Source organism: Barbus barbus (genome assembly GCF_936440315.1).
Source record: "Barbus barbus genome assembly, chromosome: 50".
NCBI classification, from domain to species: Eukaryota; Metazoa; Chordata; class Actinopteri; order Cypriniformes; family Cyprinidae; genus Barbus; species Barbus barbus.
The window spans coordinates 13,812,530-13,836,549 of NC_136728.1; the positions used below are offsets into that span (position 1 = coordinate 13,812,530).

Consider the following 24,020-nt stretch of genomic DNA (forward strand, 5'->3'; position numbering starts at 1 on the left):
GACATGCCTTAGAGTTATGGTAGCAGCTGTTTGCAGAATGTGGTGATGGTGATGAGTCTGGTTTCCTCAGGTGAGGACTCTGAAACCAAGAGGCTACGTACTGTGAAAAACATCGCTGATCTGAGGCAAAACCTGGAAGAAACCATGTCCAGTCTGCGGGGCACGGCTCATTTCAGTCACAGGTAAGAACATTGGGATGGTTTTATTTTTGCTTGTATATTTTGTGTGTTTCTGCTTGCCGAAAGTGGTCAAAGTTAAGCCTGGAATACACAATTTTTCCCCCCGACTTTACAGTATGAACAAGTTGAGGCTAGTTGAGGGAAGTCAGAGCCAGTCTGCAGATTACAGCTGACAGATTCCACAGAAAATCGCGTAGTGTATGATGGTCACAGACTCGATTTTAGAACACATATTGTTTTCATTTGTCATACGTCTTCTAGCAACAAGGCGCACGTTTCTGCGTGAGTTTGTCGTGATCGGAACAACTTTAAAGTCCGGTAGTGTATGATGTCCAGTTTTCCTTTGTCACTATTTACAAAGTCGGTAAGTGTATGATGCCTAGTGTTTTGGAAATCTGTTCAGATTTTAAAAGTCGTGTAGTGTATTCCAGCCTTTAGTTTTACTCATCTAAAATATTACGTATCTTAAAGGGATAGTTCACCCAAAAATGAAAATTACCACCTAATATAATTTACTCACCCTCAAGCCACCCTCAAGCCATGTATATGATTTTCTTTTTTAATATAACTCTGATTGTCATACAAATACAATCAGACTTATATTAAAAACTATCCTGCTCTTCCAAGGTTTATAATAGCAGTGAATGGGGGGGGTCAAGATTTTGAAGCCCAAAAAAGTGCATCCATCCAACATAAAAAGTGCTCCACGTGGTTCCGGGAGGTTAATATTAGTTTTAAAAGCTTTACAACTCAAATAATGCACAAGTTTTAAACGAAGTGCTTTTATAAAATTATAAGCTTCATATTTCTGCTTTTAAATCATTCAAAAATTGGCCTTAATGTAAGTGCCACTTTGTAACTTCCATTTTTGTTTTTTCAATGGAAATAGGGACGAGATTAAATATATATATTTTTTTACTGGTAATCAGCTCCAAAGGAGTCCCTAGTGGTAGCAGCTTCTCACTGCACTTTTTCTAGTTCATGGTCAGACTCTAAATGACTTCAGTTCAGTAGGGTTGAAGTACAACATGACATTAATTATGACTGGGCACAGAGATCACAGCACAGTTCAGAAAGCACCCTATTGTTCCCGGGTGTGTGAACCCTTTTATCTCTGGGGGTTTGAGAACGGTTAAACTCTAAATGGCTTTGAGGAAGACAGTTTGATTGGCATTAGGAGCTGATTTGGGGGGTGCCGGGTTTTTGTCTTTGCTGTGATCAGTTTGATGCATGTCTTGGCCTTCCAGGGTAAAAAAAAAAGCTGGGCGTGAAATCGGCCGGGGGCCACCTACTGCCTGCTAATACTGGATAAAAAGCTTGCTTGTACAGGATGCCGAATTTTGCCAGAAACTCAGTGATGCTTTTACTTTTTGCTTGCTTTAAGATAAATCCTCTGTTTTCTTAAAGGGATAGTACACTCAAAAATTAAAAAGTAATTTACTCATCTTATGTCATTCCAAACTCTTATGGTTTTATGTTCTTTGGTGAAAGACTGGAGGAGTTATTTTGCAGAATGTCAATGCTGAAATATGGTGTCAGGTATGCCCCTTGCAGGCAGTGTCATTGTTGTTAACTATAAATATATAAAAAAATATTAAATGAAATGAAATCCTTAAACTTAAAAATCATCATCATTAACTTCTTATGTCTTTCCTGTCTGACTATCACCTGCCAGCACTCTTGAGACCACCTTTGACAGCACCATAACTACTGAGATCAATGGGAGGGCTTTGCTTGCCCTCAGTTCCCGCCCTGCTTCTGCATTGCCATGGCGACTGGGCTCATCCAGCCCTCGCCTTCAAGCTGGTGATGCCCCCTCTTCAGGAAACGCATTCGTACAGCATGGCAGTGGCTGTGGGCGGCACACACACAGGCAACAGACCTGCACGCACAACGGAGTCCTTGAACTTTCAGAGAAGGTGGAGGAGATGGAGGGCATCGCCATGGAAACAGCGGGGTACATGAGTGATGGAGACGTCCTAGGCAAGAGCATGAAGATGGATACTGTCACTAGTGGGTGAGTGTGGTTTGATGGTGTGTTTGCAAATTTTCAAACATTGATAAATTATATATATATAATTATATATATATATATGTATAATTACTGTAAGAAATGATGCAGGTAAAATACAGGTAAGAATGCATCTCTCTACATCTACCTCTGGGTGGCGCTCTTTTGCTAGTCCTTTTTACTACTTTATTTTAAATGAGTTACTTCCAAACAACTCACAAATGTTATTATAACCATTTTTTTTTATTTTTTAACCATTCTTTGGTTAAGAAGACAGTCATATTGGCAAAAATACTGTAGCTTTCATGTTCAGTATAACAATTCACAAGAAGTGAAAACATTGTTTAGGCTTTCTTAATCTTGATGACAGTTAGAAAGATGTATAATTGACATTTTTAACCAGTTATAATGTCCATTTAGCACTATATATCAGAAGATGCAGTATTAATGTGTGTGTGTGTAGCAAAGTGACTCGAAGCGCCCTGCGCTGAATTCCTACTGGGTCCCATGAGTGGCTAGCCACAGCTTTTTAGCATGTAATCATGTAACTCCGATCCAGCTTTCTTTATTCCCATCACTCTTTCATTGTGTTGTTCAACAGGAGCTCTGCCAGTTTTGCCTGCATGCTCAAAGTGTACTGGTGTGGTTTGTGGCAACATGCAAATTACAGTATGTGTGGATGAACTCTTGGCCTTGTTTTGGACCATCCAATCACAACCCAAGCTCGTCTGCTTCTGTATGTTGCTTTAAGCAGCTACTGACATAAATGTGTACATTAGGGTATCACTACTGTACAACAATATTTTAAAAGCCCCAATAGCTCATTCATGTTAGCATTAATTTTGTTCATATGTCTGTTATCAGCTGTTCATTTGGCTGTCTGTCAGTAGGACATGAAAACGCAACATATAGCCTGTGGTAAGAAGACGGGAGTCAGGGGTCATGGGAAATATACATGGTTAAATCCTGAGAGAGGGTGAATGTATGAATATTTGTGGCACGAAGAGAAAGAGTACTTGAATTTACCTCGCAGACTTGCAGTTAGCTGACTTTCATGGAAAAATCTGCAACCTTTTGACCCTGTGGAAGAGATATGAGGTTACATCCAAATTTGGAAATGCGACTAAATGCACAAACACAGCATATGTATTAATGTACACACAGAATCGTGCATAGTCTTTCCCTAGTCCTGTTCAAACAGGAATCAAACAGACACCTTTTATTGGATTCTCATATTCCTTCTGCTCAGTGCTGAATTCCAGTAGAGTGATTCTGTCACCACAAGAAAATCTTTGCGAGACATTTGATCATAGTTGGAAAGCTTTTAAGCCCAATTACTGAGACCATATATGGATGGATTTTGAAGCGCAGTCAACATTGGGTACTTACAGCAAAATCTGTTTCGAAAACCTGATGCCTTGGTTTGGATTAGTGTCGTTTTACTAGCTTATCTTAGTATCATTTTAGTTACATGCTTGTATAATCAGATATAGACAACATAAAAAGCATTTAACAATATTTTGTGGGAGATTATGTAGGGAGAGTTTTGTTTATATCCATCAAGCATCGGTTTTATTTTTTATTTATTTTTTACATTGTATGTCAACCAACAGACTGATGTTCTTGACAGACTGATGTTGATTGCAGTGGGTTACCAGGTCAGGACAAATGAATAACCTCATTGGAGCAGAGTGTTTAACTGGTTGAACCGATGTTAACAAGTTTTGTTGCTCAGTAACCAATGTTAAACAGAAGCCGTTGTTCTCAGTAACACACCTGTCAGGGAACTAAAGAACAGGAAATATTGTCCAGTCATAACATTAAAACTCAGACACTATTCACAATCATAGATAACCTCTACAAAAAGTACAATGCTGGTACTATATAGTTCAGTGATGGTATCAGATGGTGATGCTCTGATGCATACCATGGTATTGTTTATTTACCGTAAATTCATGTACCGTGACAAGAAAGTTGCCAAAGGTTACAGAGGACATATGCTAAAAGAAAATACATTTTAATCATTCAGTTTAATTAGTATGCTAAATCGTCACATAAATCTACTAAACACATTTACAGTTTTATTATAGATTTACAATAAACAAAATAGACCAATTGAATATCTTTGCGCTACTAGTTGCTAAACCTTTGATAGGTGTTTCGAAAATTATGATTAAGCAAACACAGGATTGTGAAAATCATATTTACTGACTTCTGATTTTTCTGCTCTGAATCGCACCTGATGATTCATGTACTGTTTAATTATCTGAAGTGAATTACTTAAATCATTAAGTGTGGCGTATCCTGTTTGGAAATTTTCCACCTGCCCAGCAGGTTAGTCAGCCGCTCCGGGTGATGAAACGCTGTCACCTGATTGCTTCACAGCAGGAAATGAGAGATTAAGCAAAAGTATACGTGTCTGTTAAGACGTCTTCAGAATCTCACCATCCGCAGAGTCTCGTCACCATCTGCAAACTTAACAACCAAAACTAACTCACTCCCATTACAATCAACAAAGCTGATACTGGGAAAATGCTTAGGAATCTGATATAAAAAAGTGTCAATGTTACTATATGAAAACGTATATATACACACACGCATATATACATGTAATTTTTTTGTTAATTCTAATAATAAATATTGTGAAATAATTTAAAAACTACCACATAATTTGTTCAAAATCGATATTATTTTTACCTGTACACTGAATTTACTTTCAATGAAACATTGTTGAAAGACATTCACCTCTTTACAGAGAAAAATGCATGAAGAATACCATTTAATTATATAATATTAGTAATGATTGTAATTAGTGAATTTGTTCATAATTCATCATGCCTTTTGTACCACAAGAAGTAAAATTGTTATATTAAATAATTATTATAAGTTAAAATTAAAATGATTATGTTAATTAAAATTATTATAAATAAAAATAAATTATTAATATTATTATTATTATTATTATAAACATTTTCCAGGAGATTTCAGGCAACCTGAAATTTCAGGCTTTTTTATTTTCATATATTTTTTTAACAGTGCAACAAGATGTTATTCAGTATTATTGTGTTGTAGTTCTGTTGTGCAAGAGATGCATCTGTTATATGGTAAAAATCATATTAACCTGAAACATTAAGCTTATCTGTAATTGGATCAGCCTGTTATCAGCACTGCTCTCCGCCTGCAGTAGTTTTAAGTGTTTGGTTCATATTGCTTGTCCTCAGAGGGCAAATGACTCTTTTTTTTGAGAACCTGTTTAGAACATCCACTTAAACGGTTTAACGAAGTAAACACCCATCCACCTAGTGCCTCAGGTTAAGACACACTGTCCCACACAGCTCACCTGTCCACTCCTGCCAGCAGTCCAACCCACAATCGCTCATATTTTCTCTCTCTCCTTACTTCTCAGTATAATGTGTCCTTAGGGATATTAAGAACACGGATAAGCACTTACAGTAAGATCACAAATACATAAACGCACACCTTAAGAGTCAACAGACACGGTCATGTGAAACCAGCCAGACTTTCTTGATGGTCGCAGACCTAGCTTGTGACCTTTGGTGAGGTGAGTGAATATTTTGACTTGCATGCTGGTTAAGGTATTGTTGGTCTTAAATTAAAAGAGGGCACTTGGTCTAGTTTATAGCTGCTTTGGTTTAGTGGTTTTTGAATTGAGGTTCATTGAAACTAGCTTGTAGTTTCCTATTGATTAAGTTTAACGATGCAGGTGTAAACAATGCTACATTTAAACATGTTTAATGATATATCTTGGCTTTGAGTATTTGAATTGTTATGAAGCAAACAAAAACAATATATTTGGGGGGCTAAAAGTACTAAAACATAAAATATTACATACATCTATTTGTTTTTAATTTCTATTCATATATATTTATATGTGGAATATACTATATTTTATGTAATATATTGTATGTAAATAAAAAAAAAACTGTGCAGTCCACGGCAATATCTAAAATTATCACACTTCTCTACTTTGGTAGAAAAACAGTTTTTTTTTCCTGTGGGCTGATTTCTTGAGACATTGACAAACGTTCTTTACTCTGTTTGTAGTTTATTGAATTCATTTGTTATGAATGTGAATGTGCAGACACAACATGCCGTCAAAGGAGCCGGACAAGTATAGACCATAGATCATCAGATGGCGGCAACATAATGTAAAATATTTGCTTTTGTTAATGCGTCTCGCAACATATTTAACTGTAGCGTTTCACAAGACAGCCTGTTTATGCTTCATTTACAGATAAAGACTCTGAATTAGACCTACGATTTGTATCTTGTGTGCTGAATGTGTGTTTGTGTCTGCAGATACATGACGGACGGAGGTCTCAACCTGTACTCCAGAAGGTTTAACCGGGTCTCAGATGGAATGAACAGCGTGAGAGAGACCGTTCACCACTTTAATCCCAAGAGTCAAGAAGATACTGATAGGTAGGACTTAATCTTTAACCTTTGCGTTACCTGCACTAACTCACCCTGTAGACTCTTTTTCTGATGCTGTTGATCGCCACAGACTGCTTGGTAGTCAAACCTGAGCATTTCAGATGGGCAACAGAGTTGCTTTTGTTTCCTCACAAAGGAAGAGAGTGGTCATTGTCTTCATCAGTGCCAGAGGCAAGAGCTAATGGATCAGTTTAGACATACATTCAGTTCTTTATGCATGTGTTCTCACGTTCGGTGTTCCTTTGTGCCGTCCTGCTGTCCCTGCGGCTGTTTAACGTCCCACATCCCTCGCCGCTTGCGCTGTGTCTACTCAAACTCAACAACACTCTGTGTGAACATGTAAAGCCGTCTGTGTTTTTACTAAACACACTCTGAATTGACAGCGGTCGACATATTTATGATTAAAAATCTCTGATGAGCTGTGACTCATTCGTTAAGAATAGAAAGTTGTCTGAAATGTCAGCTTGAAAAAGGAAATGAAAAATGTAGAGGTAGAAAACAAATCTACATTTCCCATGATTCTTCAGAGAACCTCAACCAATCAGAGAATTGAGACAAAAGAAGCAGTTTCAATGAAGCACTGCAAATGACATAATTAAGACTTCCAGCACTTTCAAACTGTTTAATATTTCTATCTATCTATCTATCTATCTATCTATCTATCTATCTATCTATCTATCTATCTATCTATCTATCTATCTATCTATCTATCTATCTATCTATCTATCTATCTATCTATCTATCTATCTTTATAAATGGTTAGTACCATTCCTCGATTCTGATTGGTCAGCAGCAGTGTTTTATTCACGATACAGCACGGCTATGACCGCTTCACCCAACCGTTCTGTGTATCACTGAGCAACATCCTTAGCAACATAAACAATCAATAGCATCAAAACTGTTTAATGTATTATGTATTTCGGCAGAATTAACTGTTTGCTATTTATTTAATGAAGTATGAGTGATCCCTGCTGGCGTTATGTTCCATCTTTCATCTTTAATTTAATTTTGCCCTTCACCCGTCTAAATAAACGCTTCTCACGTGGAGATGTGTTATGTGTGTGCAGCACGTGTCTGTGTGAAAGACTGCAGTTTCCGAAGTGAGGAGGGAATATTACTGAATTTATTAGTTTTCTGTTTCAGGTATGATTCTGTATGTCCATCAGTTTACACTGTAATAACGCTGTGCCGCGAATCGGTCTGTTTTAAAACTAAAAGACGGAAAACAGACGTTTTGAGAGATCAGCAGATGTATGTGTGTGAGAAAATTATTTAATTATTTAAGCTACATTAGATGGGAGGCATGTTCGGAACATTCTTGCAGTTTACTGTTGCTGTCAGGATTTTTTAGCTGAAGGACAGCATTTAACGAACTTGCTTCAAAAAAGTAACATTTCAATACAATATATATAAATATTCAATATATATAAAACATTAGTTTTATATTTATCCTTTTTAATTTTAATTGCCATTTGCAATGCTTCAAGTGATTTGTAGTTAACCCAAAAATAAAAATTACCCCATAATTTACTCACCCTCAAGCCATCCTAGGTGTATATGACTTTCTTCTTTCAGACGAATACATTGTTATATAAAAAAAATGGCCTGGCTCTTCCAAGCTTTATAATGGCCGTGAATAGGTTCTGAGATTTTGAAGCCCAAAAACTGCATCCATACATCATAAAAAGTTACTCCACACAGCTCTGGGTGTTAAAGGCAGGGTATGTAATTTTTCAAAAACGTTTTAGAAAACTGAGTTGGGGTTATCAAGTACTAACTCGTGAAGTCCGAATACCGAGGATGCAAGTCCAAAATTTGCGTACTTGGTATTGAGAAACGCGCGCAGACCTAACGTTAAGTCCTCAGACTATTTGCCTATTCTTCTCGGTAGTTTAGACCATGATGGAAATGCAGACAGCAACAGGTCTGGGGGAAAAAAGTTCCTGGGACATATTGTTCCAGGTAATTTCGGTGGAAAACCTGCTTATGTTTCACAGAACTAATCGTTGCCTGGGTTGCGTAGGCTACATATATGTGGGGCGGGGCTATCAAAATAGGGGCGAGACCCTTTTGGGGTAGGGGCGTGCTTGTTTTGGTGATTTCAAATATCAACATTGGCTTCCAGAAATAGCTTACCCTGCCTTTAATAAAGCCTTCTGAAGTGAATCAATGCGTTTGTGTTAGAAAAATATCCATATTTAAAACTTTATAAACCATAATCTCTAGCTTCTGCAAACTGGAACACACATATAAGCCTCTTGGAAGAGCCATCAATTTTTTTTAATATAACTCTGATTGTATTCGTCTGAAAGAAGAAAGTCATATACACCTAGGATGACTTGAGGTGAGGGTGGGGTAATTTTCATTTTTGAATGAAATATCCCTTTAAGTGCACTGTTTTGTACATTATGTATGTATATGTTTCCCAGATTTTTTAATTTTTTGATTCAAATCAAAGTTTGTAATGTTGTAGTTCACCTCGTAGCGGGTTGATTTGGTTAATGGCTTTCCACTTTCCAAGACTTAAAAACTTAAAAACCCTATAGGAAAAATGATTGGGAAAGATACTTCCGTAACCAAGGTGGCATAAAAAGTTGTTTGAAACTACATGAGTGTGAGGGTCATTTTTGGGTGAACTATGCCTACAAATGTTGCTTTCAAAACTGAGCTCTGACAGTCCTGTCCTGCAAAGTGGACTAGACTTAGTCTGTAATTAAAGGTCTGACTCTTCATGACTGAACTTGCCCTGCCCTTGATGAAGTCAGTGCAGAACATCTCACAGATAAAATGGCAGTCAATCAAAATGTTGGCATAAAATAAGGAAAGTCAGACAGATGACCTACAGACAAGCCCTGTAAGATCCACTGTTCTCCAAATAAGGTCATTTTCTTGAGCCCAGCCAGGTGTTTTTGCAGGATTCTGTGCCCAGTGCCTGTCAAGATATCGTCTTAGTGCCCAGATTGATACAGGTGAAGGAGGGATGATCTAAGACCTCGTGAAATGTAGCTGCGGGGCAGGAATGGCAAGAATCCAATGGGAATTCCTTTTCTGTCTTATTTCTTACTGGAAATGCTTGATGTCATGTATAATTTAGTGGATTCTTTCTCCAACAGCAGCTGGTGTAAAAAAGAGTTAGGTGTTTTCACTCACGTTATTTTGACTTGCTTTGTCATCAGATCTGCCAAAACAAAGTCCGGGTCGGTGAAAAAAGATGAGGTGGTGCGAACTTTAGGGATGCATCCTTCTGAGAGCAGGGAGCCATGTTGGTTTTGGAGTTGGATGGTGTGGATGCTGTAGAAGATTATTTTGATTCATTTGCGCTGTACTGTGAATTCGGTCAAGACTTGTGTGATCAGATCACAAGCCAAACTCTCTGGTTATTCATTTCAGCTGATGTCTCAGATGAAGCATCAAGGTTTGTCTTGTTTTGATTGGATAATATTTGTCCATATCGGTTATTAATGTTTTTATAAATAAAAAATATTTATTTAAAAATGTTATTTATTTTTATTTCATTAAAATAAAAGTATTTAGTCATTTTAATTATAAAAATATTTATTTTTAATTTTTATAATTTTATTTAATTTTATTTTTTGTTTAGTAATTCAATGTATTGGTCAATAATGGATATTTAATCATCAATACCCTTATTTTTACATTTAGATTACCTTTTACCTTCTACCATCATCTAATACTCACTTAAAATTGGCTTAAACTCTGAAAATTTAATCTTTAGCAAATCTCAAAATTAATAAAAAAAATTAGTTCTGTACATTAGAAAATTCACTTATGCCAAAATTTGCTTTTAAGATGACTGATTTAATTTTTTTGTGTTTTATTTTTAATTTATTTAAAAAATGAATAGTATAAATTTAACTGTCATTATTTAGCTTTTTTCCACATAACTGATACCTTCTGGAGTCTATTTATTCATCTGCTACATAATGTTCATGTCAAACGGTTTTTGCAGTTTTTTGCTTTTTATATACTTTTGCATAGAAAAAGCAGACACTCCCTCAAAAATGACAGTCGTCTCAAGTATGTGGTGTCTGAATAATCCTCGTGTAGTTTCCTGCCGGTGGAGGGATGTCCGTTTTTCAGGTCTGTGGTGACTGCTACATTGTGTTTGACTGTGTAATTTGGCTGAGGCAGTTCAAACACGGCTCTGAAATGTGATCGGGGCGTCTCGCCCTGAAGAAAGGGGTTTAGGGACCAAGTCTGGACTGAAAGCAGAGACCTGGTCAAATCCACACCCACACACAGAGGAAATGTGCCATATTGCACTCTCACATATGTGGATCAGTGCATTTCGGTCCTTCATTTCAATGCATATGAATGCCTTTGGTGTGAGGCATTCAGTCAGATCAGTTTACATTACTGTACCTCAAAGACTTCTGTATGTAAATAACCTCTATGTTATGATTGTCTAACCTCTGTCTTCCACCATACTTTATACTTTAATTTGTCAGGGTGGGCTAAGTTGCTGAATATTAAATATGAGGAGGAATATATTTAAAAAAAGTATAATGAACTGAAGTTTTTACCTGTAAATATTTTTACAAAAACATTTTAAAATATGAAAAATGGCACACAAACACTTTTTTTGAGTAAAGACAATAACAGTTTGAACTGATTCACAGAAAGTAATTTTGCAGAATTAAAAAAATTGTCTGAAATGTATCCTATTCAGTATATTGCAAATTAAAGTCATTGCAAATATATATTGCGAATATTCAGTACATCACAGACAATAGCCTAGACAATAGCATTATGGTTTCTGAATGAGCTTTTTGTAGCTAAGATGTACTGAGGAGGGAGATTTGCGTGTGAGTATGTCTTACATAAGAGCACTGAAAATGATATGTCCCCTTTAAGCAAGGTTTGATTTATGACTTGCATTGCAACCTAGGCGTTTTACATGCGATTGAATGTGCTCCTTTTCTTTTCCTCTCATTGTTTTTAGGTGTCAAAATAGTTGTCTTGTGCTAATATTTCTTTAGAAAGCAATTTTTTTTTGTGTCAGTTCCCGCCAGTGTTGTTTGGCTGTTGATAAATTCATATTTCTCCCTATGTGACCGGAAGTCTGTAGGATTATAAGACCCTCAGCCTACACAAATGTGCTCTCCACCAGGAGAAAGACAGAAAAGGAGAGATGAGCTGGCAACTTGCCTTTTTGCCAACAAGCATTATTGTTCATGATAGCCCAGCAGGTACAGTCATTAAGTGCATGGGAGGGCTGAAAAAAATCTCTCTCCACTTTCACACTTCTTTCGCACCCCCGGCCCCTCGCCACACACGCAGACTCAGCAGTAGGGGCACAGTGGCGGTAGTGTTATGGCTGAGACTGATTAGGATCTTTGATAGAGCTGGTGTGTCTGGTTCTCAGGGATCTGATACGTGTCCCTGTGATCAGCTGTAACTGTACAGTGCAGATATAAATGGATGATGAGAGGGCGAGACTGAACACTTTTGACATGACAGACTGGTCTAAGGCTTAGGCAGTGAAGTAAGTGTGCTTTTGAGGATGACTGCTGAATTGTTTTTGTATTTGTGGCTGTGCATTTATAGTTGTGTGTCGAGTAACTAAATCTACAGTTTGTTTTGGCTGGTCTTGAACATTTCTGATCAAGTGTTAACTATTTACATTTGCTTTTATCTAGCTGTTATATCAGATTTGAATTTTATTTTTTGTTTTTGTTGTGAGTTTATTTTTTGCAGGGTTTTGTTTTTGTTGTGACTTATTTTGTTTTGCAGAGTTTTGTTTTTGTTATGGCTTTTTATTTTTGTTTTGAAGGGTTTTTGTTTTCTGTTTTGTTTGTATTTTTGTTTTTATTTGTTTTATTTGCCTCATTCTCAATTTTTATTTAGCATTTTTAAATGTTATTTGGTTTTATGATATTATTTTAATGTTTAATTTTTTTCTATAGTTTTTATTTGTATTTATTTATTTACTTTGGGTCAAATCAAAATAAATAACATCTAAAAGTTGCAATAAAACAGAAGTAGCAACAGATTTTTTCTTCCATATTGTGATGTACATCCAAGTCTAACAGATTATTGGTTTATTGGACTGGATTTTGCGACATGCGTTGCACTTAAAATTAGAGATGGATTGTGGTGAGCTTTGGGAAGCTAGGGTTAATTGGACTGAATGATTGGAGAAGATCTGTGTACATCACAAGAAGTCAATCCTTTTCACCGGAGGATCAAGTATTTTTGACTAAACATTACGAGGTCAAACATTTTTAAAAATGGAACATGCACAGATTAATTGTTTATAACCCATTAAAATCTATAATATCCATTTAGAAAATAGATAGGGTTAATGTTCTAGCGACATCATTTACAGTGGTGTGAAAAAGTGTTTGCCCCCTTCCTGATTTTTTTATTTTTTTGCATGTTTGTCACACTTTAATGTTTCAGATCATCAAACAAATGTAAATATTAATCAAAGATAACACAAGTAACACAAGTTTTTGAATGAAATTTTTTATTATGAAGGGAAAACAAAATCCAAACCCACATGGCCCTGTGTGAAAAGGTGCTTGCCCCCTAAACCTAATAACTGGTTAGGCCACCCTTAGCAGCAACAACTGCAATCAAGCGTTTGCGATAACTTGCAATGAGTCGGTTACAGCGCTCTGGAGTAATTTTGGCCCACTCATCTTGGCAGAATTGTTGTAATTCAGCCACAGTGGAGGGTTTTCGATCATGAACCGCCTTTTTAAGGTCATGCCACGGCATCTCAATAGGATTCAGGTCAGGACTTTGACTAGGCCACTCCAAAGTCTTCATTTTATTTTTCCTCAGCCATTCAGAGGTGGATTTGCTGGTGTGTTTTGGATCATTGTCCTGCTGCAGAACCCAAGTTCGCTTCAGCTTGAGGTCACGAACAGATGGGCGGACATTGTCCTTCAGGATTTTTTGGTAGACAGCTGAATTCATGGTTTCATTTATCACAGCAAGTCATCCAGGTCCTGAAGCAGCAAAACAGCCCCAGACCATCACACTACCACCACCATATTTTACTGTTGGTATGATGTTCTTTTTCTGAAATGCTGTTACTTTTACGCCAGATGTAATGGGACACACACCTTCCAAAAAGTTAAACAAACACTTTTTCACACAGGGCCATATGGGTTTGGATTTTGTTTCCCCTTCATAAAAAAAACCCTTCATTTAAAAACTGCATGTTGTGTTTACTTGTTTTATCTTTGATTAATATTTAAATTTGTTTGATGATCTGAAACATTAAAGTGTGACAAACATGCAAAAAAATTAAAAATCAGGAAGGGGGCCAACACTTTTTCACACCACTGTAACTGCATGTCAACACGTTTTTAATGTCAGGTCTAATTTTATAATATTTCACATTTACATTTGCAAATTGTCATTTGCCCCTGCTGGGCTATTATTGGCAAGTTGGTAACATGAGTGAATGAAACCCAGACAGTCATTTAAGTCTACCAGCAGAATTCCAGCACAAAGGGAGACACAACCTCTGCCTATTGTCATCTGTTACACTTAAGTCATTAACCCCATCCATAGCCAAAACTGCAATGAGTGCAAGTCTGGTTCTTTCACCTTAAGCCCTCAGGACAGACTCAATGACAGCATGTGAAGCATTCTTCACTTTTAAGCTGCTTAAGCCGCCACCCGTGCAATTCTTTTTTTATTGTCGTGTTGAGGCAAGACATTTGGAAACATAATCTTTTGGGACAATACAAAACAAATGTTTTGAAAAGAGTAAATAAATGGGTTTATTTGTTGTTTCAGTGTGAATAAAGGATGCAAAAGAACATCCATCCATTTGCCCTTGACACGTCTGGTATTGATGGAGAAAGCGATATGAAGAGAGAACCGCTTCTTCTGTGATTTAGGACGGGTGAACATGGGCTCTGAGGGGGGCTTTGCAATCACAGCAGAGCGAACCGCTCTCCAAACAGTTAAGTGGATGGGACACAAGAAAGAAAGAACTCTTATCTGACATCTGAGGAAACAGCTACTTCCTTTACCGCAGTCTATACATAAAACACATGACTGGCAGCCAATGCTCAATGGTTTCTCATCCGATGGAGACGCGAGTTTCTGGATGGTACCATTAAGGAATTTGTTGCTCGTTCTCGTAAAGAATAGGTCACCCAAAAATTAAAATTTGCTGATGCTATCACCCTCAGGCCATCCAAGATGTATTTTGTTTCTTCATCAGAACAGATTTGGAGAAATTGAGCATTTCATCACTTACTCGCCAATGGATGCCATCAGAATGGGAGTCCAAACAAGCTGATAACGCTTTTTCTAGTGAAAGTCCATCCAAGGGCACCTCAGTCGTGGTATTGAGGGTGGAGAGAGCGCTGGACATTCACTCCCCCCACCTACAATTCCTGCCGGCCGGAGACTCGAACCCGCAACCTTCAGATTACAAGTCCGACTCTCTAACCATTAGGCCACGACTTCCCCAATAGAGGACTCATATTGTAGCCAGAAGCAATGGTTTGAAGTTAATTGCGTCTTAATGATGGATTTGTTTATTACAAACACCCAGTTTTTTCTTTACAAGATGTTAATTGATGGACTGGAGTCCACTTGAATTACTACTTGTTTTTATCTGCTGTTTGGATTCTCATTCTGACAGCACCCATTCACTGCAGAGCATCCATTGGTGAGCAACTGATATAATGCTAAATTTCTCCAAATTTGCTACAGTGAAGAAACTAACTCAACTACATCTTGAATGGATGGCTTATGGGTGAGTGCATATTCAGCGATTTTTCATTTTGGGTGAACTATTTTTAAGAACGCTAAGAAAACTGAGCTATGTTTTATTTGGGCCTCAACTTTGTCTCAAATTGTTTCTTTTCCTATCTTCCTTCCTAGAATTATTTTGCCACATTGTTGATCTCTAAACTCTAGAGAAGACTTGTGACTCAAACTAATCTTAAGTCTGTTTTAAAAAATCAAGTGAGATATTAAAGAAATCCCATTTGTGATTTTTCCTTAAACTGGGAACATCAGTCTTGGCTGGTTTGCATGACATTGTTTGAACGAAAGAGGTTTTGCAGCTTGGTAGATTCTGAAAGTGTTCTCGTGGACAATGCGATTGTTTTTGTGGGGAGGAATCGCACCTTTATCTGTGCTAATTGGATGCTTGAGACAATGATCTTAATCACTCGGCACAGCCATCACACCCCGTGGCCCATTCACATGCAAACATGGCCAGGGAAAAGGAAGTAGGAGATGGAGGGACAGAGAAAAGAAAAGAAACAGAGAAACAGCCTGAAAGACAGAGGGAGGAGGATATCCATCAACACACGAGTCCCCCATCCCCCATACTAACTTGTGTGTGACAGAGAGAGAAAAAGAGGGAGAATTAGTCATATAAATGGATTCTGTATGCAGTGATGGGGAGTAACTGACTAAAAGTAGCAATGATATTCATTTATCTACATTTTTTCCATAGCAAGTTGTTTTCAAAACAATTTTTTCAAAACAAACTTATTTTTCAACAAGATCTATCTATCTATAGATTTGTAGATATATCTGTCTGTCTGTCTACTTTAAAGGGAAGCTTAAAATTATTAATATCTTGTAGCTTAACTACTATAGTATGAACAGTCCATTTTGTGATCTTATTTATTTTTATTTTTTATTTCATATGAGATTTTATTATTCAGTGCAAAATGTACAGGTTTCATCTACCAGCATGCGCTGTCGCTGCGTGTATTCTGCATGAGTGAAGTCAGAGACAGAAACAAAATGAGAAAAAGAGAGTATTTGTGTTGTTTCAGTGTGGCATGTGTATTTGCAACAAAAGAACACATAGAAGCGAAAACAGAGGGATGGAAACACAGGAAGGAAAGAAAACAACAATGGAGAAATTGTCATGTCCTTTCAGTATCCTGGTGGCTCCTACAGACCCATTTGAGCTACAATGAAGCTCTTTTCTAACTATAAATGATCTTTATTTTATGTAAAAACATTTTTTTGCCATATTTGTGAGGTGAGAACTGTACTACTTTTTCCACACACCTATTTTCCCCCTCCAACCTTGTTTGCAAAGGCTATTTTCACCAACTCTGTCCATTATTATTCATGCAATTACACTTTATACAAATAGCATATTACTTGTTTAATCTCAGTGTAAATACACTAGCACACAAAAGAGACACCAAATCATTTATAATGTTACTAAAGAATTCTGTTTCAAATAAATGTTGTTCTTTTGAACTTTCTATTATTCAAAGAAGAAAATATTACGTTTCTATAAAAGTATTAAGCACTTAAGTATTGACACTGAAGACTGGAGTAATGATGCTGAAAATTCAGCTTTGCATCACCAGATTAAATTCCATTTTAAAATATATTACAAAAGAACAGTTATTTTAAATTGTAATAATTTTTAACAATATTACTGTTTTACTACATTTTAGATCAAATGAATGTAGCCTTGGTGAGCATAAGAGACTTAAAAAAAATTAAAAAAAATAAACTGTCGGTTGAATTATTTACTTATTGATCATATTTGGTCATTGCTGCATCATATAGCTGCATATTTGTATATTTACAGCACAATAATGGTGAGGTAATACACAGTATTGTGATTGGTTTTATCATACATTGCCTTTCAAGCACTTTTTTTAGGAATTGCAAGTCTACTGTGTTGTGCCATTGGTGCTTATATTTGCCTTGCACGTTTAACCATTTTTTTCCATATTCAAAACAATGCAAATCATGCTCTGCAGTTCCCTGGAAAACCAACATTAACGTAACCGAAGTGTGAGACCTGAAAAGTTGTCGTCTTTGTTATATTTGTTTGTTGAAGAAGATGGAGAGAGAGAATGCGAGTGGGATAGAGAAAGAAACTACTCTGAATTCCTCGCGCTCACTAGCAGCTCTGTCATTACAAACGACTGGCGGCAAAGGTTTGGGCACGAGGGCTGGAATCTCTCTCTCTCTCTTTCTGTGTGCCTCTGTGTTATTATACAAAGTCACATGCTCAAAACTGCTCTATGAAGACAGAAACCTCTGGTCACGCTGTATATATACATTCCCCAAGATTTTTAGACATCTATTTGCACTTTCAATGGTTTTAACGCTAACAAGATTAGCGGCTACCTCTGGTTTTATGGATTTTTGTATACGAAAAAAAGCTCAGACGCTACATATATAAGGTCTCATTTGCCCACAAAGTTTTCTGCCAATGTTTGAGGCCAAAAACCGTTTTCTGTTTTGGTAGACGCAACAAAATTGCATCTCGGTTAGCAGGATATTCCGCAAAGGATTAAGCCAGCTTGAACTTTAACTATGGGATGTGACCATTAAAAAACTTCTGTAAACAACAGGGCATGAGAACGTGAAGCTTTGTGGAATGAACTAATTGGCCAGGTTTGGTGAAGTCTGTAGGTTAGTCACTTATTGACTTTATGTAGCTTTAGCCACAAGCTAGCTACCAGCTAAACCCCAGACAAACAGATCTGTAAACCGAAAATGGATTCCCACACTCGTATCACGGTGGACTATGCTTCCAAGCTGTAAAAGCACACTTAAGCCGTAACTTATCACAGAAGTTGGTGTGCTTAAGAAGATTACTCCTTCACACAGCTACACACACATACACTTAATACTTACACACAAACACGTTTCATGTAGGAACCTGCCTTGCCTCAAACCTGTAAGGTCACCTGGCATTTACGGCGCAACGCAGATGTCCAGATCTAACTCATGTGAAGACAGTGACTGTCAAACCTGTCCAGCTGAGAGGATAGACAAACTTTCAAAAACACATTTGCTTATTTCTTTAACATGTTGTTCATGTTGTTATTGCTTGCCAAAATCATCTTAAACACAATATAAACATATGTAATTGGAAAAACTTGAAAAAACAAATTGAACATAATGTTGCCGACTAACTGAAATGAGTTTGAGTTGAAAACTGTTAAAAACTGAAATCTTATAAAGATTTTTAAAAATTAAAGCTGTATAGAAATACTTAAAAAGACTAATTAAAATGACAAAAGTGCATAGCAAAATTACTAAAACTTAAACAAAAATGAAAATGAAAATATAAAAATAAAAGCTCATTCAAAATATCAGTAAGTACTTGTCAGACCTGTGTTTCCCATGTCCTGTTTGCCTCCCTCTCGTGCCCATATTTGGTCCTCCCGTTCCTGTCCTCGTTTCATGTCATCATTAGTTTATTAGTCCCCAGCCTTGTGTTATTAATTATCTAGTTTAGTCTCCCCTTCTTAAGCCCTGTGTTTCCCTGCCTCTGTGTCCAGTCTGATCGTCATTCAGTATTTATATCTCCAGCGGTACTTTTGAAGTCTTTTGAAGAAGCTCCTCACCTCCTCGTTCCTGGCTCCTACGTGTGTTGTGACAGAAGACTGGACTCAAACCGTTACCTACCCCGTTTATTTTTTCCCTGTTTTTTGAAAAGTTTTTAGTTGTTCTGTTTTTTTCCCGCGGCGATGGATGTCGCCCTTACCCGCCTAGCTCTCCCGTTCGCAGAATATTCATGGGAATTCTGCAGGCTTGCCCAGGCGACGGCCCTCGATGACGCCACCATCCTCTCGCTGTTCTGGCACGGGGCCAATTCCCGTCGTCCCGTGGACCTCCCAGACACTGGACTAAAATGGAGGGAGGGGATCCTCCGGTGTCTGGAGAGTGTCCTGCCCCGAGCCAGAACAAGCCTGCCGTCGTCCACTGCTCCGAAGTCTTATCTGCCACTGTTCGCGGCCAACGCAAAGGAAATTAACGCTACCCTCCGCGGCTCTCCCAAGCCCGCTGTCCGCGGGGAAATTAACGCAGCCGTCCACGGCTCTCCCAAGACCACCATCCACGGGGAGATTAACGCTGCCGTTCGTGGCCAACGCAAACCTGCTGCCGTCCGCGGCCAACGCAAGTCAGCCGCCCGTGGCCAACCCAAGCCCACCGCCATTCGCAGCCCTCAAGCCCGCCAGCAGAGAGTATTGCCGCTTTTCCACTGCGTGGTACGACTCGGCTCGACACGGTTCAGAACTGCACGACACGGCTCAGTTCGGCTCGTTTTGTTTCCACTGCAGTTTAGTACCGCTTTAGAATGGGTGGGATTATTCACGTGTCGTTATAGTTGCACCGCCTCTACTGCCGTGACTCCTGAAAAACTTTTTAATTTTGTGCGTCGCTCCATCGCACGTTGCTGGATCCGCTCCTCGGCTATCATCGAGAGGAACATCTGTACTTCCTCAACAGACAACGAAACAGCCATTTTTTGGTTGTTTAAAAAAGGTGCGCTCATTCAAAAGAGTTGCATTCGATCCTTTGCTGGCTGTGCTAATTTAAATCTAGCGGGTCTGTTGTGTGTCGTGCTGAAAGTTCAATGACGCAGGCAGTGACGATTTTAATAGGGCTCCTGCTGTAGAGGCCGAGGTGGGGGCTGGGGCCGTGGTCTCGGAGGCAGACCTGCCATGGCCATCCAAGCTCCCTGCTCCGCCATGGCCGCCCTCGTTCCTGGCTCCTACGTGTGTTGTGACAGTACTACAATATGATTTGAACAATATTTAAATAAGTCTATCATCATTTTATCATTCTTATGTTGTTACAAACTTATATAATTTTCATTCTTATGTGGATATAAAAGATGATATTTTGAAGAAGTGTTTTTGTCTTTAAGGTCCTTGCACACTGAATCTGAATTTTTTTTTTTTTTTTGTCATCCTTTTCCTATCAAAATACTTGCTACGGATGTGAAAACGCAGAAAATCGAACCTGATCCGAATTTTTTTTATGACGAACAAAAGTTTTGGGGGCAGTGTGTAAATGTGATTAACACAATGTGAGCTTGTATTTATTATTTAACGTTTTTGTTTATTGAAAAATTTTGGACAAGAATTTCGGCCTCAGTGTGCAAAGACCTTTACAATTGTAGTCGACAGGGTCCAAAACAACATTGTATGGACAATTTGTTTTTATTTTTTTTATTCTTTTTTTTTTTTTAAACCATTATTTTTTTTGTTCCATATTTTCACATATTATATGGGCCTTTAGAGATATTTCTATCAGCATTGGCCATTAAAATACATTAGTCAACCACTTCTGTTCACATTCATTTTATAGATCCATTTTTTGTTAACAATTGTCGTATTTGTTTTAACTTTACTAAGGAGTAACTTCTGACACAAAGTTGATGCTTTAGGTTGATTTGTGAGAATTCACTTGGTCAGATGTTCCTGATCTGTGAACCACAAACACTTGATGTTAGCAGGTTTTTTGACCACTTGAAAACCCAATTTGCTTTTAAGCCTTAGCTCATTACAGATGAATAATTCATCTTAATTAACATCTTGACATTCTCTCTAATCCAGCTCTGTTCTGAGACCAGTTTATAGAGTCAACAACCATCTCCTTTTGAAGTTCTGCTTTGTGATCAGATTATCATTCCTTCAGTTGGTAAAGCCGCTCCCCTCAGCTTGTGGTTGGCTGCTGGGTTTGTGTGTGTGTGTGTGTGTGTGTGTGAGAGAGAGAGTGTTTGGGGAGAATCGGTCTCTCTCTCAGAGCAGTGAAAGGCAGAGCGAGGGAAGGAGTGCAGTGGAGCTTTACTCATGAAGCTGCCTGCCACCCAGCCAAACTTTAGCGGCTTCTCGCTGGCTGTCCCGGGATCAGGCTTTTGCCAGGGAATTCTGCAGCCCTGCTCCGACACTCTGAGGTACAGAGGAGGAATTTTCTTTGTTGGAGGATTTATGAGGTGGAAAGTTGCTTTGCCACGTGGGACTGTTTTTGTGTGAGTGCCTGAGTGCAAAAGAGAAAGGTGTGTGTTGACACCACTTTACAGATCTTACATTGATTTTAAAAGTTTTAGAATTAAATAAACATTTAATACATTTGTTATATACAAAATATTTTTAGAAAATTGATGCCAACAATTGTGGTTAGAAAATAAAAATCAAACATATATAATGATTAAACAATTAAATTAAACAATTAGATTAAACAACTTACATTTATTTTATTGAAAAAACGAAGGATGCACTGATTAAGGATTGGATTTTTAGAGTAAATGTCTAAGATAATGATTGTCATCTTTCTTAAATTTATACAGTTTACTCAAATTATGCCTTTGACCATTTGAGCCGCAATTTAAATGTAGTTTGTGCAATTTATCTACTTTTATAACTGTCTATGAAAGTTGAGTACTGTGATTGTTCTCAGTTTTGGTACACGTGTGTCAAGAAACATCTTCCTTGCTCTTTGCTATTGACAAGCTCAAAATTTTGCAGACTGACATATACAGACTTTGTCTGTATTACTTATTTGACTACATTACTGTTCAAACGTTTGAGGACAGTAAGAGTTTTTTACAAAGAAATGAATCATTTTATTCAGCAAGTATGCATTAAATTGATTAAAAGTGACAGCCTGGCAACAGGGCATTTACATTATTACATTTGTAATGTTACAAACATTTCTGTTTCAAATAAATACTATTCATTTCAACTTTCTATTCAGCAAAAATGACGGTTTCCACAAAATATTAAGCAGCACAACTGTTTTCAGCATTGACAAAAGAAATGTTTCTTGAGCAAATCAGTATATTAGTCTGATTTCTAAAGGATCATGTGACACTGAAGACTGGAGTAATGGCTGCTGAAAATTCAGCTTTGCCATTACAGCAATAAACTACATTTTTTTTTGATATTTTCAAATAAAAAGAAGCTTTTTTAAATTGTAATAATATTTTACATTATTACTGTTTTTGCTGTATTTTTGATTAAATAAATGCAGCCTTTGTGAGCATAAGATACTTAAAAATCCTACTAACACCAAACTTTTGAATAGTAGTGTAATTTTCCAACTTTTAAAACCATAGTCACCACCACAACAAAAACATTTTTTCTCAAAGCATCAAGCTTGTCAGTGACCCATGCACCTTATTTCTTGCTGTTCCTGGTTATAGTACCTTTCCTGATCTCCCACAATGTCTGGCAACAGGGCTGGGGTTGCTGTAGTGATGGGTATCCTTGCAGAACTAATTGATAGGCCACCCAAAGCAAACAGGACGGGGCAGTGTGTGTAGTCAAGCTGTAGCTCACAACTCCACGCTGCTCTTCTCATAACAGGTCTTTAGAAAAAAAACAATTTCCTGCCCTATGGATCAACCCCCCTACATACTTTTACTTCTTTGGGGCTTGACACTAATCTAATCTCCCAGATGGGGGAGGGGCGGGGGCCGGGGCCACTGTTTCTGCATGCACGTATTTGACTATGGCAGAGTAGATGACAGGTTGTTTTGGGACGGTGTGTGTTTGGTCTTGTCAGACCTGTGTCTTCTGTCACTGATAATTAATTTGCTGATTCATAATATTAACTTAAAACTATTAGTGAATGTTGTTGATGTTGGTGGTGAGAGATTGTGGAAAGCAGGTGAGGCGGGGAGCGTTTCTACCGTTTTTACTCAAAGCATCTCAGGTGTGTCTGTTAATATGGAGATTTGACTGTATGATTTGCCTCTTTAATTGTTTTACTGGTAGTCTTCACAACTGAAGAATTTGTTTAAATCGATTGACCCAAAATGTGTTGTTGTTTATTCACCTTCATGTTATTTTAAACCTGAATTAATTTTTAAAAAATCTGTGAAACATGAGAAATATCACACTTTCCAATGCAATGACAATGAATGCTTACTAAAGATATCAAGCCCCAAAGTGACCACAAAACGACCTTAAAAGTATCCTAAAATTTGTCTACATAACCCATGTGCTATATTCCAAGTCTTCTAATGCTATTTAATAACATAAAAAGATTTAAAATGATTTACTCACCCTCAAGCCATCCTATGTGTATGTGACTTTATTTTTTCAGACGAATACAATCAGTTATATATATTTTTTAAATGTCCCGGCTCTTCCAGGCATTGGAATAGCTGGGATAATGGCAGTGAATGGGTGTTGAGATTTTTAAATCCAATAAAGTGCATCCATCCATCATAAAAAGTACTCCACATGGCTCTGGGGGGTTAATAAATGCCTTCTGAAGCGAATCTATGTATGTGTTGTGTAAGAAAAATATCCATATTTAAAACTTTATAAACCGTAATCTCTAGCCTCCGCTAACTGTCGAATGCATCATGAGAGAATGGCGTTCCAGCTGAGGAACGTGGAAGTGCAGTGGAGAGAGCAAAACAAAACACCGGTCTCGAATTAGAAGTACAAAATGAGGATTTGTAAAGAAAAATTCAAGAAAAGATTACGATATAAGCCAAGAGGAGACTTTTTTTTCTTTGCTGTAAACAAAACTTGGTTCTCACGAAACTAGCATATTCTCACCAGAGCTTATGCTACGCCTATGTTTTATGTCATCCACTTGAACTGTTTTTTCTTACACAAATGCATCGCTTCACT

At 37.6% G+C, this 24,020-nt stretch overlaps 1 protein-coding gene across 1 annotated transcript in view; it reads left to right on the forward strand.

Moving 5' to 3' along the window:
* LOC306868252 (neuron navigator 2-like) overlaps positions 1-24,020 on the forward strand; it is a 69,061-nt gene that overhangs the window by 15,111 nt on the left and 29,930 nt on the right. The window contains exons 9-11 of the mRNA XM_079414339.1: positions 71-182; positions 1,855-2,196; positions 6,511-6,633. Coding sequence (XP_079270465.1) covers positions 71-182; positions 1,855-2,196; positions 6,511-6,633 — 577 coding nt within the window. The remainder of the gene's footprint in view (positions 1-70; positions 183-1,854; positions 2,197-6,510; positions 6,634-24,020) is intronic.